The sequence below is a fragment of the Protopterus annectens genome, chromosome 11.part0 (genome assembly GCF_019279795.1).
Source record: "Protopterus annectens isolate FY-2018-M chromosome 11.part0, PAN1.0, whole genome shotgun sequence".
Lineage (NCBI taxonomy): Eukaryota > Metazoa > Chordata > Ceratodontiformes > Protopteridae > Protopterus > Protopterus annectens.
In genome coordinates, this window is record NC_056745.1 from 121,723,271 (window position 1) to 121,744,252 (window position 20,982).

A 20,982-nucleotide genomic window follows, 5' to 3' on the forward strand; every position below is an offset into this window, starting at 1 on the left:
CAGCCGTGTTAAGCCTCTCTCTCTCTCTCTCAGCTAAGTGAACACATTTTTGAAAGTTTCTATATTGTTAGTGTTTAAAAAGTTTTCAATCAGTTACTATCTCTATACTCCTATCCTATTGTAACTTTAAGACTCTTTCCCTATAGCTTTTCCCTTTTGTTACCTGAGATGATTAGTAAGAAATGTGCACAAAGTGAGAGAATGACATGAAAAAAATTAACGGGACTCATCAAAGTACAAAATAATGTTTTACTTCACATACAACATACAAAACATAAAAGGTAGCAATCAGTGTATATAATGAATATAACTGCCAGACCTTAAAATGCAGTATTAAGAGCTTTTACCAATGCATTAAAAACATCACACTTCTTAAATTCAGAATAAATGTTATAACACAGCAAACAGAATTCTTACAAAATCTAGATTTAAAACTATACACTTGTCTGAGAGTAAGAGTTTAAGGCTAGTCATACTACTTCTTGAATAAATACTATACATAAAACCAAATGAATGCTGTCTTCCTAAATGTATACAAGTGCAACATCAGACTGGTATTCTGAAGTCATGGTAAAAACCAGATGCACCTTATGGGACATCTAGAACTTAAGGCTAGCTTAACTTTAGAAACTTGACAAAACTGGACTGTGGTCCAACAATAGCAATGACAACACCTCAGTATATGGCAACTCAAAGTAAATACAATTTTACAATAATGATTAGCAATGTGACTGAGTTTTAAATAGAATAAAATGTGTTGACTTAAGGGTCAGAATAAAAAGCCACACATATTACATTCTTTACCTTGTGAATATGCAAAATGACTACTTTTGAGGCCAGAAAGGAAACAATTCTGTTTGTACACTGGATGGACAAGCTAAAGATGGGCTTGGTCGACTCTTTCCTTATGTTGGTTCTAGCTTTCGTTTCTTCATAAAATGACCATGTCTGTAGGGGCTGTGATCAGCTGGAAAGAAAACAAAAAACATGACTAAATATAATTTCTGTGTACTGTATATGTATCTTCCAAGTCATCAGTATCGTCCTTGTTTAAAAATCACTCACAGTCTGATGTTTTACCAGCCTCTAACTATCAGAGGATCTTGTACCGATTCCTCAAAGAAAAGTGAGAGACTAAGCATTTCTGTCTTACCTACATGGTGTTGGTTTCCTGTGTGTATTTGGTTGGGCCGCTGGGCATTCACTCCCTGTGGAGTTTTACTGCGGGTCTTTATATAATGCTTCTGTCTGGGTGTAGAAGAATTCCTGGACTGGAAAGATGGCTCTGGTTTAGTGCGACTAGCAAATGGCTCAGTATGACCGTTGTCTAAAGGAAAGTCCCACAGTTCTGGATCATCTGCAAAACGCCATAGAAACTTGCATTATTATATCAATAAGACAACATAAAAACCTGTTATTAAAAATTCCATTTGTCAAAGGAATCATTGTGTAAAATAATCTTGTTAAATGAAAGCCCATGCAGTAAATGATCACTCAGTAAGATATCACATAAAATACGTATTTACAAGAAAAAGTACTGCATTAGAATGCAGTCCGTCATAAAAAGCAGCAAATATGAAATCCGAATGCTAAGTCAGCTCATCCATGAAACTCTATCAGAAAATTAAAAAACAGGTTGCGTAACAGGCTAATCAGCTAGAATGCATCTGCCAATGGATCAGTTAATGAAAATGTAATTTGTCAAATACACCACAACTTAAGTTTTTATTTGCAAAGCTCACTTAATAGAAGTCCTACCTATGAAGCATCATATAAAAGACAAAGCCATCAGAAATTTTCAATTTAACATCTCTGTCCACTGAGCATCACTAAGTCAGAGATTAGGTATTTTGAGAATCATAAATGCCATGAGACCCAAAATCCAGAGATATTCCCTTGCAGTGACCATAGTCTGCATGAAAATTAGAAGAAGAAGATCTAGATCTATTTTTTTCCTGTGGAAGAAAAGCTCTTTGAATAGAGTTCAACCCCAATAGTAATCAAAGAAAACCTTGACCACTGCATGGGAAATTGCAAATTCATCCCCAGTCTGGCTCCCATGTCAATGAAGGACAGAAGTCATCAGCAAGTAAAATATTCTCCAATTAAAATCCCCCCTTACAAACCCCTTATCTATCTCCTTACACTGCCCACCTAACAGATGCCCAAGATACTCGGGAGGGGGGGGAACTGGACTGATGTTCATGGCTAGGTTTAAACGCACCCTAGTGGTCATTAGCCTCGCAACAACCCATAAACTGAGGTGTCTATCTGACTTCCCAGGAGCACAGTCCTGTGCAAAGGAGTCAAAAAAAGACTTCTGGGTGTTCTGATGGAACATCAGCTTGTGCAAGAGATCTCTCACCCAAGTGAGAGATTTCTGACACTTTACAAAAAAAAACACTCAAAGATAAACAAGTCTAAATATGGAAAATGTGGATACCCTGTAGCCTACAACGAGCTATAACTGGAGCTAGTCACTTTGTGAACACTTGGTGCAGTGGGTAGTCCAAAGGATAAGACAGAACTGATAAGTTGATCTAGACAGATAAACAAAAAATAGCTGTTGAAGGCACAAACCCCAAACGATGCTCTGTTGTTTAAGAACATCTTTATTAAGTGCTTTTCGTCCAGATAGTGCTTGAACTTCATCAGATACATTCTAACTCAAAGTCCACTCTTTAAAATGGTTAATGGCTGTGTCATGTGATCAAACTGTGCAAGTTTACTTCCCCTTGAGTTAAAGTGATACACACAATAAAAATGCATTCAAGTGCTAAATTTCTTCTAAAAAGTTTGACATTATCAAATTTCTTCATTCCTGCTATATAAAACATCATATACTTAACACATGTACTATGAGTATAAAATGTAAAATATGAAATTTATCTTTCCAGACTTTTAAGTTTAAGAACACTTAAAATTGAACACATCTCATTTATTCCAGGGTAATGGCATGCATCCAGCCAGAGTTGCCATAATAATTCTAGCTTTTCTAGATACAATGAGTGTGCCCCCCCCCCAATGTCAGCTGTCATTTGATCAATACTTTAAATTTAAACTTAAACTGGTGGTTTTCATTTTCTATATTGTGTCTAGCTAAGGCATTCTCTTGTTTCTGCCAATTAATGCTATACACATGTTCATACATTCTGTCCTTTAGCCTCCTATCGGTTTTCCCAATGTAAAATGCAGGACAGCTTTGGCAGGTAGCTAGGTACACCACCATTCTTGATGTGCAGTTGAATTTCTTTTCTAGGTAGTACTTTCTGTCTCTTATTTTAAATGTTGTGCCTGTCTCCACATATTTGCAATTCTTGCACATGTTACACTTGGACATCCCTGGTTGTCTAACCTGTTGTGAACAACCTTTACGTAGTATGGCTTTAATGTTTCTACTACCCCTTCTAAAAACAACCTGGGGGACTTCCATAAATTTATTTACCAAAGATGTATCATTTTTAATTACATTCGAGTTTTTACATATAATGCTTCTTATGTATGTCATGTCTACACTACATGTTGTAATAAATCTGTATCTTACAAGGGATGCTCCAGTGGTTTCTTCTACACCTCCATTTTCTTCCGAGATTCCCAATTCTAAGTTGTTTCTAAACACTAAAATAGGTGTAAATGCACCATTAGATCTTTTTAATTTTACTTCTTCTGTCAGTTGGCTAATTATCTGGACAGGGTACCCTCGTTTAAGAAACATGTCCCTGAGCTTATTACACTCTGTCATAAAGTCATAATCCAATGTTGTCATCCGGGCAGCTCTTACCAGCTGTCCCTTGATTCAATAGCATACTTAGATGTAAACCTGAGAAAAGACAGGAACCAACAATGTTATACAGCTACAATTTTCCTGTGCCATAAAATTCAAAGACCTTAAAACACATTCAAATGCTTTCCTACAATTTTCCGGTTGTCACCCATATTACCAAAACCTTTCAGTGGTTAAGGGACCAGAGCCGTTGAATAGTCATCGTGACATGGACTGTCCATGGATTTGGGTGTTTCCTGAACTCTTTTTGAAATGCCTGTTCACCTGCATTTTCTTGAGACCGCTTATTTCTTTTTTGCCAAAATTAGATGGGGGGGAGGGGTTTAGACAATCCCTTCTAAAACTGGGAAAAGGAAGGTTGAAAAATCTTAGAGCTTCCCTATATCAACTTAACTCCTTTCATCACACTTTTTGATCATCTCTGTAGCAGAACCAAAAACTAAATCACTATCCAAAGGAGAATTTAAATATCATGTTTTACAACATCTGGGAGATTCTGAGAATGCAGGTAGGCAAACCTCCTCAAAACGTTACCAGTGGCCAAAGCCCTGAAAGAAGTATCAGCCAAGTCATACACACACTGTAAACAATGAGTAGTGACTTACAAAATTAAAGAAACAATTATTTAAAGCAGATTTTTCCTCACAAGAAGAAACTGCAGATAAAACATTCCTCATACAGTAAACTCTCAAGCAACTGGCAAAAAAATATCCAAGAAATACAGTACAATTTTCATGTATTGCATTTTCTACCCCCCCCCCCCCAGAAACATACCTTACATGTTTAGAGTTTTAGAAAGGAAAGCAGGAATAAATTCCCTCTCTCCCTAACTTGCGAACAAGTCAAACCAAACAAACAGTGTATGGGGTACAGTATTAGTCAGGCCTATTTTTAATAACAACTCTCAAGCAACCAGAAACTAGTTATCAGGCATCTACCAATCCACAGGGGTGCACGTTAACTGAAAGTTTACTGTACTTTCATCATTAGAATAAACTTTAACATACCAGCCTGACAATTCAAAATTCTAAAAATCTAATTTGCAGAAGCATGAACTTTTTCCCATACTTACTATTATTATTCCCATCCTTATTAGAAACGGTAAGATTGTAAATAACTGTTTAGCAGCAGCAGGATTAACTACAGTTACAGCTGCTGGATCAGGTTTGGGAAGAGTGTATGAAAACTTAGACTTGAGGAACTTTATACATTCTATCTACCTTGTTGGGGGCAGCTAACTGACTGTCAGGAAAATTGCAGACAGTAACACACCCATCCACCAAAGGTGACATAACTGGAGGAATGGGTGAAGGTTCTGGAAATTCCTTCTGTAACAGCTCATAATATTTTCTGAGGTGCTGAGAAGCCGCAGTGTTCTCCTACTGAAAACACTGGCACATTCAGGAAATACTATCAGAAAGACAAACTCCCACAGGAAGAATTAGCAACTGTGCTTTCTTCTGAGTCTTATTTAGAAATCTGAGAAGAAAAACCTGCATCTGTCCCTTCACCTTCCAGCCCAGATTCAGAATCTTAAATCTCTTCAAGAAAAGATGTATTCCTTTTTCTTTTACCAGAAACCACCTTACAAGGTGGATTGCTAGTCTGTTTTAAACCTTGAGCTAGACCTAGTAAACTACTCCTATCTAAGGAGATTTGAGGAATAATAGACTTAGTTTTCTGTTTCTTTTTGACGGGAAAATGGGGCCAACAGTGTTATTCGTGGTGGCAGCAGCAGCCTTCTGAGGGATGGGCACAACATTCTGACACAGGGAATTATTTCCTGCTGTGGCTAACCCCAGTCCATAATGGCTTTAGGTGCTACACCAGTGGGATCTGGGGTAAAAGATGAGTGGTCTGGGGAATAAACAATGGCTACAGCAGAGTAAAACTGCTAGCCTGCTATGGTGGCAAAGGCTGTTTAACTTTTTTTCTTTTTGTAGCCGGAAGTACCAACAGTTTGCTCCATGGTCAAGCTGAAAATGGTGCCTTGTTCCAGTGGAAACAAGCATCAAAAGCTGGTAAAAATTAAAAGGCACTTTTTTTAAACACAAAAACACAGTAAAAAGCACTTTAAAACGCATTATCAGTCCCACAATGTAAAATAAACACAATTTCTCCACAGAAAACAAAATGTTTTTTGATTACTTTAAACTGACAGAAGAAAATGTGCTCTTATTTAAATACAGTTTTGTGACAGTGCATTAAAACACAAACTCCTAGCCTAAACTTAACTTTCTTGAAGAAAGTATTAATAAACAAACACTGTTTTTTTTTAAATGGAAGGCTTTTCCACAAAGGGAACTTTGTCTGCCCAGAAAAGGAACAGCACAAGCCAAACATTTGCTCCATGAAAGCCTCGGCGGTAGGAAAGCTCTGAAGGGTTTGGTCTTTTTAGTCATTTCATCTCAAGCTGACTGCCCTGAATCCTTGGAAGCTGGCTGGCTGTTATATTCTATGCAGGATACAACCCATATATATAGCTATGGCTACTGTAGTAATCAAAATGATGAAGTTTTCAAGGCTTCAGTTATTCAACGTGTAACCATATTAACTACAATTATGTCTTTCAACATCTACTGAGTAGGTGTGGCAATAAGTATTATGCTGACTGTAAAACTCCTAATGTTGTCTATGTGGCCACATAGGTCCATAAGTTAATAGTAGGCCATTGATCCTGTGGATCATTTGTAGCCTAGTCATATCATCCCAGATCATAAGAACCCACCAACATGAAAAATTAATACCTAGTTCCGACCCCCTTCAATTAGGGTTTGAGGGGTTAGACTCGGAATATTTATGACTGCCCATCCATTCATTTAGCTTACAGTTCAGCATTTTCAAGCAATCTGTTTGGCACAAGGAAGATACGTCCTTAACTGTCATAGTAAACAAACACTGCGGTCTCTCAAGCTTGGGACTTAGACAAGTACATACCAAAGAGGATATTATAGCCTACTGGGCCTGATGAGGGAGGGGTAGAGAGGGATAATCACTTCCTTAGACCTAGAAGGTACACATCTGATGATCAGTTTAGCTAGGGGTAATGAAGGTGACTGAATATAGTAATTATTAATGGCCCCAAAGCACTGTCTTATCTCATTACATCCGAGTGACACCTCCAGGTGCATCTGCAGTTAATTCCAACTGACGCCTCTAGGCATCAAATATTGTTCTTCATATTTGTATCAATAATTCCAAAACCATGCTATGTACAATGATTTAAAAGATTTTATATTACACCTTATGCAATGGTAAACTCAACTGCATTAATATTGGATCTCTGTCTAGTGAGGTACAGAGATATTAACTGTTGCTTTTATGATCATCACCACATGAAAGTGCATGTCAGGGTGACACATAATGGGGGGTATTATCACCACATGAAAGTGCATGTCAGGGTGACACACAATGGGGGGTTTAGCTCCAAATCTCTTCACTTTTCCACTCTAAACTTCCAAAGCGTCTGTAATAAAACTGCTGAACTACATGCCTGGCTCACACACAGTAAAACCAGTATTCTAGCTGCTACAGAAACCTGGTTAAAGCCTTCTATTCAGGATTCTGAATTCCTCCCACCTAACTATAGCGCACACAGAGCTGATACACAAAACAAAAAAGGAGGTGGCATGGCCATCATCTACCCCAATACCTTCAACATTTCTCCTTTTAAAGAACCTGTTCCAAAACACTGACATATTGATCTCTCTTCTGGAAATCAACCACTCAAAAAAAAAAAAAACTTTGTATTGTCCTATATATTCATCCTGGAAATAATGTAACAGTTTTAGAAAACATCCTTTCCTAGATTTCCTACAACATAAAGAATGAAGCAATTAATGTTAAGTTGTCTATCTCGCCTTCGTTCTTGCTGGTTGGTAGGGATGTTGATGCTTGGGGTAGCATGGTCCTTGGTATATGGGGTAATATGATATTTTTATGATTAGAAAGTTGTGGCGAAGGATGAAGGGAGGAGTTTATAGGAATAAAATTTTGAGGAAGAGGTATGGAAAAGTTGCAGTAATACTGGCAATGGTATCAATAAAGAAGCAACCTACTGACTACTCTCTCCACGTCATGATCCGACAGCCTAGAGGATCGAGAGGAGTGAGATTGGTGGCTACGTTCGCTTTGAAGTAAAGGAGACCGAAGAGTTGAATGCACCAACTCTAAGGAGGGGGACCTCTGCCTCTTGTGGCTCCGCGACAGCTCCGAAGCCTCTGATGGAGCTGACGGGGAGATTGTCTTGTCGGTGCCAGCTGGAACCGACGTTGAAGGCAAATCCTGTGCCGAAGTCGGCTCCAAAGGTGGAGCCGACAGCTTGGAGGACTTAGGGGATTTCACTGGCTGTGAACTCTTGGCCAGTGAATCCTGGGGTTTTAACAGACCCCCTAAGAATCAACTTATTCTTCCTCTCCTGCAGGACTCTTGGACTAAAGGCATGGCAAATAGAACAAGAGTCCTGCAGGTGCATAGTGCCTAAACAATAGACGCAAGAAGTGTGCCCATCTGTCAGAGAAATTTTCTGACAGCATGAGTCACACTTCTTAAACCCAGAAACCTTAGATTCCTTTGACATACTTTACTGTAGAAGGAAACCAACCAATTATGACAGCAATAACAAGTAATATTCAGTCTACAAGAACAAAAAACACACCTACTAGAAACGCTATAGATAAAGGGTTTTTTTTTTTTTTTAAGAAGATAATAGGAAAGCCTTTAATTTAAATGGCTAGCCTATAAGAAAAAAGCAGTAGGAAAGCCTCTAACTTAAACGGCTAAGGGGGGGGTAGAGACTCTCAAAGTTAAACGAGTTCTACAAAAAGAGGGATACTATATAATAAACAATTATCTACCACAGAAACAAAACTATTGCTAATAATAAAGTACTAGAAGAGATGATTCTAGTGAAAAATTACACAAAAAATTCTATACAAGCCTGAGCCAGAAAAATGACACCTCGTAGCTGACGTGGCAACGAGATCTGGGTAGCTATCGCTAGGCATCATGGGATAAGGGGTAGCCTCGAGCCAGTAAACAGCTCTTGAGCTATTGAAGATGGCCAAGTCACCAACCAGCAAGAAAGAAGGTGAGATGAAGACAACTAACATGGAAGATTATGGTAGGTACATAACTTCTTTTTCTTGGTTATGTGCATATTGATTGGGCCACCATTTCCTGCAAACAGTCACCCACCAGCATAAATCTGTTTCACTTCACCCAACTTCTCTCCATCACTACCAGGTACAATAAGAGATCTAACAAAGGCTCCATCTTAGATTGGATCTTAGTCTCACACCCCTTTAAATACATAGCTTCTGGCACCATGCCCAATTCTATTAGAAACCATCTCCCAGCCTATGCTGTCCATTCTTACTCTTCCATCTCTAAAGTCCATAATATTTGACAAGTCCAGAACCTTTCAAAATGTAATCCCCTCACTTTTAATAACATCTTACCAAAGCCTTAATTGGAACTGTCTCAAACTCTCCCATTAGATGGCACTCTACTTTACTTCAATAACACCTTTCTTAATATATTGGACAATCTAGCCCCCACTAGAACCAAAAGAGTAAAAAGTAACAATGCCCCTTGGCTAACAAAATCTACTAAACAAATTATGTCTTCTAGGCATAAAGCATGGAAAATCTGGCTCAAATCAAAAAATTCTTCCAACCTCATCTACTATAAACAGCTCCGAAACCAAGCTAAAAGAACCATTACTACAGACAAACAGCAATACTATCATAACCAGCAAACAAACAGAATAAAACCCAAAATCTTCCATCAACAATCTTTTAACCCCTGGCACTAAACCCACTCCCTGCCCATACCATGACATGCCTCCGGAACAAATAGACAAAATCTTTAATACCTTCTTTATTGATACCATTGCCAGTATTACTGCAACTTTTCCATACCTCTTCCTCAAAATTTTATTCCTATAAACTCCTCCCTTCATCCTTATCCACAACTTTCTAATCATAAAAATGCTCATATTACCCCACATACCAAGGACCATGCTACCCCAAGCATCAACATCCCTCCTTCAAATTGCTCTCAACAGCCCTCCTGTCCAGAATTTAACCTCTCCCCCATTCCTACCACACTTATCAAAAACTTCTTCTAAAACTAAAACCCTGCTCTAACACAGCCCATAAAATCCCAGCTAAATTTCTTAAAGTCGCTGCTAATGCAGTGGCATCCCCATCAGCATTCTGATTAACATATCAAAACAGGAATCCTATGTCCCAAGTCTATGGAAAAAAGCAATCATTCTTCCTCTTCATAAAGGTGGCCCCTCAGCTGAAATCTCCAACTTTCGACCAATTGCTATACTTTCCCCTATATCTAAAATTCTTGAAAAATGTGTACAAAAGCAACTATTAGGCTATCTCCTAAAAAACAACTACTTCTCCCCAAATCAACATAGGTTCTGCCCAGGTCATAGTACCTCTACTTCCCTAATCTTCTTCTTAGACACAGTTAACAAAGCTAGGAACTCAGGATACGATGAGTCTGCACTCTTAGATCTATCTAAAGCATTTGATATAATCTCTCGATCCTTCTCTCTCAGCTCAACAGTATAGACCATCTCCCCAGTCTCTCAACTGGTTTAAAAGCTCTCTCCAACAGACAGCATTCCGTTAAATGGCAAAATTCCATTTCCCTTTCCTTCAAAACCCAACTGGTGTCCCCCAAGGCTCAATTTTAAGCCCCTTACTTTTCAAAATCTTTATTAATAACCTAAACTAAGCCACCCTGCATGGCTCCCTTGTCCAGTATGCAGACGATTCCACCATAGTCTGTTCTGCACCCAGTATAACCATACTTCAGCAAAACACTCGAGCAGCTTTTTCCTCTGTGGAAATCTGGCTTCATAATAATCACCTTTCTTTAAATCCGATAAAAAAATAAAACAAACTCATGATTTTTACACCCAAGAGACAATCCCCTATAAACAAAGATGAATTCAACATATTCTCTCAACTCCACAAATACTGATCTAGTAACCCACATTAAACTATTAGTAGTAGTAATCGACGAAAACCACAAATTTGATCTGAAAAGCAATATTAGTAAGACCCATAAAAAGTTAGGGTTACTCTATAGACATAAGTTCCTCTCCCTCCATACTAAACAAATGCTAGCAACATCATACCTACTCCCATCTCTAACTTATGGTGCATCTTTACTTACCAACTTACAATGTTCCTTTGCAATCTAAATTAGACACTTGCGATAATGAGATAGCTAAATTCATTACAAACAGCTGCCATAACACCCATCACTGCAATGCCCTAAAAAATTGTACTTGCTAGAACTTCCCCACTACCTATTACTCGTCCAGCTTTCAACTTCTCATAAACTTATCTATAAACCCCAAGACTGTCTTGCGCTCAACTCTTTTCTCACCCCTTATAACCATTTGAGTCCCCTGCGATCTGAACAGCTACTCCAAATTCTTAAACCTAAATTACCTGCTGGACAGTTACTATACTCATGGATCATAGCTAAAAAATGGAACATCCGCCTACTACAGAACCTCAGCAGACAGAGCTTCTTATCCTCATATGAAAGCTCTCGGCTAGAATACAATGTTGTTGCCAGTATGTGTGTAGCTTGAGTGGTTGCTGAGATACTGTAAGTTGTTTACAAAATATTACAAATGTAACAGTTACTGTGACTTATAAAATTCAGTTTAAGACCTAGAATCCAAAGAATACTACCACTTTAAAAATAGTTTTTGCTGAAGGATTTGGCGTTTATACTTCTTTAGGGTTTGCCATTTATAATTCTTTCATAACCCTTATGGTAACAGAGATATGAACATGTGTTAGAAATGTGAGAACATAATTTGATTCTGTCAAAAGGCTTAGGCTCTGCCCATTGGAAGTTACAGTGCAAAATTCCTGAGCTCCACTGGAGTGAATGAGTTAAGTAAGCTGTTCAGAGTCACATGGCAAACAAATGCAGGCTAAGCACATCAGACCCTGAAGCAGCTTGCTAATAGTCTGAATCTTTTGTGCTAACTGCCAGACTATATGTACAAAATGTAACTGCTTCTGTTAGGAAAAATTATAATGATATTTAAGAATAAGAGACTAGAACATATTTATGATATTAGGAAATACAGTGAAGTGAAAGCTCTTTAGAAATGTGACATTATGGGGTAAGAGCTATTGATTTAAATATAGGGATTTACAAATTCTTATGAATGGCTGATATGGGTAACTGCTGTTAGATGAAAAGTAATTGCCAAGCCACTTTGCAATGAAACACACCATAAGGCACATACGCATGTGTGACAAACCGAAATGCTGCCAGCCCAGCTAGATGGAATTTTGTAAATAATGATATCACTTGAAAATATTAATATGATTTATATAGAAATGTGACACTGGTAGCCAAGTTGTCTGGAATTTTGTAAATAATATGTCATTTGTGAATATTAATATGAGCCATTGGCTTGTCTTACAAATGTAAGAGAACTATATGTTATGTATATATTAAACTACTGGTGCAGAAGTGTGTGTTGAACTGTATGTTACATACTGAGCTTCAAGAATGTAATCACAGTGTACCCTACTGGAAAAGAACAGAAATGTATATACCTGTGCAAATGTATGTTTTGATAGTATAGTTGGAACATACAGAGTTAACTTGCAAACCTTCAAGGAAGTAAGTTGAAAAGTAAAGAGTTTTACAACTGTGTTTTAGTGCAGCAAGCAGACAATGTCTACAGCTAGAGGGTTTCCTATTGTCTGGAAACAGAAATAATTACTAGGTTTCAAATGTAAAAGTGTTAAATGTTTTATGACTTCCAGTTCTAGGCAAACTTCTGAGAGAGAAGTATTTTTCACAGAAAAATGTTAAATTCTCTTGGTATCTGTTTAGCCTGGAAACTGGAGGCAGGTGACAAATAGTGATGTCATCCAGCTGCCCCTGCAGTAATGTGTATTATTAATTTAAGAACTATCTTAGAGAGTGAGTCTGTGCATTTTGTATTTGCCTTTGGATCTGAAAACATCCATCTTCAGCACTTCTCATCTGCATTTGTCTTGCTGTGTAAATAAGATTTAGGCATAGTATTTATTTAGAGATAGATAGGAATATAGTAAAGATTAGTTTGGATGTTTTCTGTATTTATTTGAGACTGTCCTCCAATGTTGTTTTAAAATATTTCCTGTGATTCTGAACTCTGCAGTCACTGTGTATCGTCTTGTTCTTTTATTATTAAATATATTAAACCTTTTAATTGTGGCTGGCTTGTTTAGAGATGTTTAAGCTCTTAGGGTGCTTGCATATGTATTTGGTGACACTGTACAGGCCACTCTTAAATAGCCTTGCAAGTCTTGGTCCCACTTACCATTTGGATAATAGTAACATCATACGGCAGGATTGGTCACACTTTGGGAAGGGCTTTATAGTAGCTGATAAAGAGCTGGATGGTGGCAGTGATAACTACCTTTTAGTCTGGGTAGAAGGGGGCATAGCTAGTAAACATGTGCCAGCCTTTCCCAGGAGTGTGTGTGTGTGTGTTTTTGTATATAAATCAAATCACAAAGCGTGTGTGTCAGCTACTTGCGCAGGGACATGAAGTACTGGTTGGACAGAGAGGGTGCTGGAGGTTTTGGCTTGACCACTCAGGTGAGACCTTAACCCTATAACTGTGCCAGTGGGAAGTCTTATTGAGGATCTGGAGAAAGATGGAAAAACCAGCCCCAGACTGACAGTGATCTCCCTGTGCTCTTAAGGGAAATTGTACTTTACTGTGTATGTACTTGCCATCCTCCCAATGTGTATGTTCCTCACTGGTGCTAGTGGTGAGGATTGAGGCTCCTTGCTTACTGGGCCAGTGTAGGGGTGTCATAGCCTGTACTGTATATTCCTCTAGAGGACGGATGATTCTAAATTATAGTTTTTCTTATTTGATGAAGTGCTGAGCACAAAAGCATATGAAGTAATTTTCTTTTACCAACTATTAAAACATATTTTCATTAAATTATTTTCCCCCTCCTTTTTCAATCTGCAAGTTATTTTTCTAATATCACTCTACATGGCTCTTCTAAGCATCTCTTCATCCAGGTTCTCTGGCCATGCCCCATCTAGTCCATTAGGGTGTCGCTGTGGCTGGGGTTAGACTGTTTTGAATCCAATATGAACCAAAAACATGTTATAAAGAAGAAAGCTTAAAACAAATGTTAGCAAAATTACAAATCTTTATCACTTAAGTTTGCAGGTAGCAGACATATACTGCAGCTGAATAGAAAACATGTGAGGTGAAGGGTAGGATAAGTAAGACGAAGGGCAACTATACGATATGCTGCAAATGCACTCTGCAGTGGGTGTTTGCAAGACGAATCTCAAGTAGAATAACACTATCGAACAGAGCACGTGCAAGCCAGTGCTGGACTGCTATGACAGCATACCTTGCTAGGCAACTTTTGTGAAAAACACCATGGTTGACAACTGAAGCTCCAGGATCCAGTGCCTGCTAAACACTGAAATGAGGACCATGTAACAAATATGATTCTTAACATTCATTACATACTACTTTATTTCTTAGTGGTTCTAACCCCAGCCCTCCAGTTCCCATTTGCTAGAGGAATGGTTCTGATGGAGTCTGCAATCAATCAATGGACTTCTTGGTAACAAAATAACATCTTTCAGATGCATTTGCTCTTGGTTCCTCAGGGGGACTAATATGCTGTAGTATGGACCTCTTCCTTCCATTTAATATTTGTTTGTTTACTGAACACAAGATGATACACACATTGTACTTGTAGTGATACCTTACTTTATTCCACCTATCAAGCACTTATGGCACTGAAAAGAAGAATCTCATCCAGGGTGTTACATTTTACTTTACATTTGCTTAACAGCAGCAGTAGGAGACACTGAGCCTACCTAGCTTGCGCTTTTCAGTGCTTTTAACATTCTACTTCCCAATTACTTCTACCTTCCCTTTAACCTCTTTCCATCAGTCTCATGCTTTCTTGAATACCTCTGCGGATTCCTTCTTTATCGCACATTTTCTTGGTCCATGCTATGGGGCCACAACCTTCACTGGGAAAAAATACTTCAAGAGATTCGACAGTTGTTAGCCCCTATAATTTTCTGCCTGTGTTCTTTACAATTCCCTTTGTTTTTCCTGTTCAGAATGACTCCTTTATATCTGCTTGACATGATCTTGTTGGCTGTACCACTATCATTCCCCAATATCTTCTGATCACAAGTAAGAAAAGCCCTAGCTTCTCTAGACTTTGGCCAAATTCCTTCCCCTTCATCCCATAGATATTTCAGGTTGCTTTCTCCAGCATTTCTTTAAGCAACCCGATGTCCCTTTTCTTATAGATACCAGAACTGTACTCAGGATGTGGTCCGATCAATGTCCAGCAAAGTAGAAGCATTAACTTCTTTGCCACTGGGATCTATCCTAGGCTATACAACCTGGCATTGTGCTTGCTGCTGCAACTGTCCCCTCACTCTGGTCCCAGTCAATCCAGGTATGATCAGCACTCCCAGATTTTTCTCTTGCTCTGCTGCCATCAGTTTCACATATGCGGTTAAAGTTCAGTACTTTGCATTTGTATGTATGAACTTCAACTACCATCTTTTTGCCGACTTGTTCACCGTTTCCAAATCCCTCTACAGACTCTTCATCCTCACCTTCCACTGCTGTACCTTTTTGGGAAATCAGAAAGAGGTTGATCCTGTTCTCTGTTCCATCACGTGTCTGAGACAAACACTGAAGATTCCTGGACCCAGGATAGACCCCTGCAATACTCCACTAATCACTCTCCAAATTCCTGACTGTCCCTATTATCACAACCCTCTCTGCAGCCTATCAATTCCACCCATGCAGCTATCTAACTTATCAGTACTGGTCCTAACACCAACCCTTCAGTTCTGCTATCAGCATTTTTGTGGAACCAAGAAAACAGGCCTTGATGAAGTCCAGGTAGACTACATTTGCTAGCATTTCCCAGTCATTTTCACCTGCAACCTAGTCAAAAACCTGGATCAGGTTTGACTGAGAGTTCCTTCTTCTGTGAACAGGTCTTTGTTTCTATTCTGAAGATTGCTAATCTTTAGAAATGCTACAAGACGCCCCTTAGGAGTCGCTCCTTGATATCCTACCACAACATTAAGCTAATAGGTCTGTAGCTCCCCTCATTTTTCCTGTGCCTTCCTTTAAAAAATACCATACTTGCTATATTCCCATTCTCTGGCACTTCTTCATTAACCAGATCTCCATTAGGGGGTGTAACATACTGGCAGGAGTTCTAAAGTCTCTGGGAAACAGTCTGTGTTCTTTGCTGCTTTATCTTTTCTAAGTGCAACCAGCTCCCTCTGAATGTCCTCCTTCTTTATATTGGTATTTTTCCACTGCTCTCACACATTCTGATTACTTCCACCCCTTGTTTCACTTGTGAAAACTAATGCAAACTATGCATCTAAGTATCTTTGCTGCTTTTTTACAACATTTGGTGATGATCTTCCCATCTTTGTTCAGCCTAGACAGTTCGGTCTATCCTTTACTTCTTTCTGATGTGTACTTAAAACGGCCTTGTTTCCCATTCTTTTTTAAACATCTTTATCGAATTACCACTTGTGACACAGGCAAACTTTTATTGACATAAAAGTAATCAAACCATTATCAATAAGTTCACATTTATAAACATTATACATCACATACATTGTTCTATACAATATAATCAAAACAACATAAATTGTTTAATTCTTGCCTTCTCTTAAATCTCATTTCTCCTCCAAAACATTTTTCTGCATGTAAAATTGTAAATGTAATTTACTCCAACTCTTTTCTAAAGAGCCCACTTGATATTTATTTATCTGTTACACTATTCACTACTTCAAGTATGGTTAGTTTAGACTGATTTCTGTTTTCTAGTAATTGCTTTTTTGTCAGCTACCATAATTAAACTTAACAAGGCCTTACTATACCTAGGCAATTCAGATCCTGTATCTCAGCTCAAAAAATAATTTCCTTAGCTACACTCATTTGTTTGATCAGTGATCCTAACAGACTATTCTGTATGGAATTTTTAAAGTCTGCCAACTCATTACACTCCGAAAATACATGATCCCAGGTGCCTCTTTCTTTCCCATTACACTACCAACATCTGTAATTTACCTGAGGAAAAATTCTTTGAAGTGTACTTGGGATAGAAAAGAACCTATGCAAACACTTCCAGGGAAAAATCTTAAGTATTCTAGATTTTGTTACATATTTGGGAGACATACATATATCCTTGCATTGTTACTTTGTGAACCGCTTATCTAATTTTTATTCCCAGTCTTTTCTGACCTTCTCTGATTCCTATAGTTATCATGCAATAGTCTATACGGCCTACTAATTACCCTTTTTGACAGGAGCTTTGCTTCTAGATTCAACTAAAACCTCGAAGTGTAGATATTTCATTTAGGATTCTCCTATTCTGATATCAATCCCTGATACAGAAGGCAGTTACTAGTTTCCAGTCCAAATGTCTTCTTGGCCTCTTCCCATTTTATTACATTTTCCTCTTTAATTATTTGTTCCCACTACCCTGGTTCTTTTGCCAGCTTCTTCTTGCCTATTCCCTGCACTCCTAATTGCAGTCATCCTTATCAGCAGAAAGTATAGTTCTGTAAAATCTTACCATAACAGTAGATGTCCTTCTCTTCACTGTTGCAGTATTCCTTACAACAGGGCAGCCCAACATCCAGCCAGTATACCAAGGCATTTTGGTTGTAAACAGTATGCTGTAAATCACACGTATACTCCCCATTCAAGGCATAGGGCATAAAAGTGATGTCCAGACGTACCATCCTCAAAACTGAAAAGACCCATTAGGAAAGACAGTCGAAGGATAAAGGTAGGTAACAAGTGCATTCAGAAGGAAAAAAAGGACCAGGAATAGGAGGGAGTGAGCAAATACTGGAACAGTGAACAGAAGGACATCTACTGTTATGGTAACATTTTACACAACTGTACTATGTCCTTCCACATCACGGTTGCTGTATTCTTTACTCTGGGGAGAGTGTAAAAGCTCAAGAAGAAGATTGGGAGAAGGAAGGGCCAGCAGAGCCCTCTAGGAAGCCATGGAGAATGGCCCTAGCAAAACCAGCTCTGGCCCTAGAAATAACATCCAACTTATAGTGCTTAGCAAAAGTATGCACGTAAGTCCAGGTTGCTGCCTCTAGATTAGAATTTCTATGCAAACCCTTGAAAAAAGCACTGGAGGAAGCCACAGCCATAGAGGAATGAGCCTTAACTCATTACATCCAAGTGATGCCTCCAGGTGCATCTGCAGTTAACTTCTACTGATGGCTGTAGGCATCACATTTTGCTTGTTCATATTTGCATCAAAAATTCAACAAACGGTATGTACAAGGTTTTAAAATATTTTATCTTAAAGCTTGCACAATGGCAAACTCAACTGCATTAACATTTGACCTCTGTCTAGTGCAGGTAAACAGATATTAACTGTTGTTTTTATTATGTTAATTTACATAGATACATTTTTCTAAATATCTCATTAACCAAGTAACAAAGACAGAACTCCTTAGCCTCATATAAAGTCTGTTAGCTAGATCACTAAAACGCTGCTGACAGTGTGTGTAACTTGAATGGTTTCTGGGATACTCTAAGTTGTTTAGAAAACATTACAAATGTGTTTACTGTGACTTACACCTAGAACCTAAAGAATACTACCACTGTAAAAACAGTTTGTACTGAAGACTCATAACCTCTATGGTTCCAGAGATATGAACATTTGTTTGAAATGTGAGGACATCATTTGATTATATCAAAAGGCTTAGGCTCCGCCCATTGGAAGTTAAAGTGCAAATTTCCTGAGCTCCACTGGAGTGAATGAGTTAAGACAAGAAGGACGGCTCTTCCCATGAAAAAAAAATAGTAAAAAGAAATGGCTTTAAATATCCAAGAAGAAATAGTTTGCTTAGAAACAGCCAAACTTAAAGACCTATGATGAAAAGAAACAAAAAGCTGCTCAGACTTACCAAAAGCTTTAGTTTTATCCAAGTAATACCAAGTTGTCTATGCAAATCCAAGGTGTATTAATAGCAGACTGCAGAGAAGGGGAAAAATGGGCAAATTAATAGACAACTCATTAATCACCTTGGGCATAAAAGAAAGATTAGTACGAAGGAACACCCTATTCTTATGATAAACTAAAAAAGGAGGAACATCCATAAAGGCTTGCAGCTCAGACACCTGTCTGGCAGAAATAAAGGCCATTCCAAGAACAATGCTGTAAGGAAGTTGAAGCAGCAGGCTCAAAAGGAGCCTGAGTCAGTTTTTCTAAAACAAAACTAAGGTCCCTGGACGGAGGAACAGGCTTCCTGTGAGGCCTAATGTAAAGGACACCTTTAAGAAACTGTCTGGCATCTGTATGACAGCTAAAATTGTATATATTTTCAATTATAGGAGTATGTTTATATTAACTGTTTACTGGACTAACCCTTCTCTTTCAGAGGATAGTGGTAAGTAGTTAGGCACTAGGGAATTTCTGAGAGTGTTATGTTGCCTCCCCCTCTTATGCTATTGTGGCCCAACACCCATCAACTAATAACCACAATGTTTTGCCAAATACTCTCCTCACAGCACACCTATGTATTTAAGCTAAAGGACTATTCAAATTAATATTCAACTTAGATGATTAACATAGCCTCATGGAATATAAATGGCTTACAAGACATTAAAAAGAAAAGGCTAGTTATGCACCTTATATACAAATCGAAGTTGAATATAACCTTTTTGCAAAAAACTCATATGACTATGGAACAATGGGACAAGGATACAGAAAAAAAACACTAAGTGGGTTCAGCAAATAATAGCAGCTGGTGATAATACCGCATCAAGAGGGACAGCTATAATAGTCAAGAAATCATTTAAAGGGAACATCATTAAACATAGTATTGATACAAAAGGTAGATGGTGTTATTTCACATGTTTACATCTAGCACACAACAAACCATTATTACTTTGTAATATATATATGGGCCTTGCAACTATCAGCTTGATTTTTTAACTGAAATTTATAACTTATTATTAAAGCACCCAGAACATCTGATTATAATTAGCGGAGACTGGAACATAACAATAAATCCATCCATAGATAGATCAAATAAAAATTACAATCAGTCTCCTCATGCCACAACCTTTCAATCAGAACTAATTGAGGACTTCAACTTAATAGATCCCTTTGAACTTGACAACACAGGCAGTCTAAGTAGCAGGTACACATATTTCTCCCCATACCATAAGACCTGGTCTAGAATTGACATATTTCTAATTTCTCAAAGCTTTGCTCTTTATGAAGTGCAATATAATGTAGAACTTAGATTAACAGCAGATCACTCAAAATAAATTTAACAATAACACAAAATAAAAAGAGATATACTACTTACAATACCTCAAAATGGACTTTAAACTCAAACCTGCTGAAAATTGAAGAAGTGGAACAAGAGATTACAAACTCTATTGTTCATTTAAAAGAAAACCTTGTAAATAATGATACTCCTCTGGATATTCAACTGGAAGCCTTTAAAGCCATGGCTAGGGGAACCTTCACCCAAAAAACATCATGCTACAAAAAGAAAAAAAGTCAAAACATAACATAGAGGGCAAGCAAAAGCAAATCGAAACAGAATTACAAAGAAACCACACTCCCACTCTTGAGAAAGAAATGGCAAGTCTACAAAAACAATTAAATGAGATCCTAATGCAACAATATACATTCACAGAACTAAGGATGCTATATAAATATGCGGAATGGGCTCATACCCCTTCCAAAATGCTAGGGAGACTCATCAATGTAAGGAACCCTGCATGTAAAATACAAGAAATAAAATATAAAAACAAAATTCATAACTCAGATAATGAAACAATACGGGGTTTTGAAGAAATATTTCAATCCACATATTAACGACAACCTTTTCCAAATCTTTGTGCATAACTTGGACTTCCTTCAGATCAATGACTCACAATATATTAGTCTTAAAAGTTCATTGACAGAAGAGAAAATAAAGTGATTTAGAAGTTAAAATCTGGGAAAGTCCTGATGGATACATGACAGAATTCTATAAACATTTTAAGTAACAATTAACCCCAGTACTTTTAAAGCTATACAATTATATAATTGAAGTTGGATATCAGACCTTTATTT

General features: G+C 37.9%; 1 protein-coding gene across 5 annotated transcripts in view; it reads right to left on the reverse strand.

Moving 5' to 3' along the window:
* Positions 1-229: 229 nt before the first annotated feature.
* The window catches only part of RAD52 (RAD52 homolog, DNA repair protein), a 574,096-nt gene continuing 553,343 nt past the window's right edge, over positions 230-20,982 (reverse strand). For all 5 annotated transcript variants that reach the window (XM_044087498.1, XM_044087496.1, XM_044087497.1 and 2 more), the window contains 2 exons: positions 1,154-1,357; positions 230-967 (listed from right to left, as the gene is read on the reverse strand). In XM_044087498.1, the coding sequence (XP_043943433.1) occupies positions 906-967; positions 1,154-1,357 (266 nt within the window). In that variant the 3' untranslated portion in view covers positions 230-905. The remainder of the gene's footprint in view (positions 968-1,153; positions 1,358-20,982) is intronic.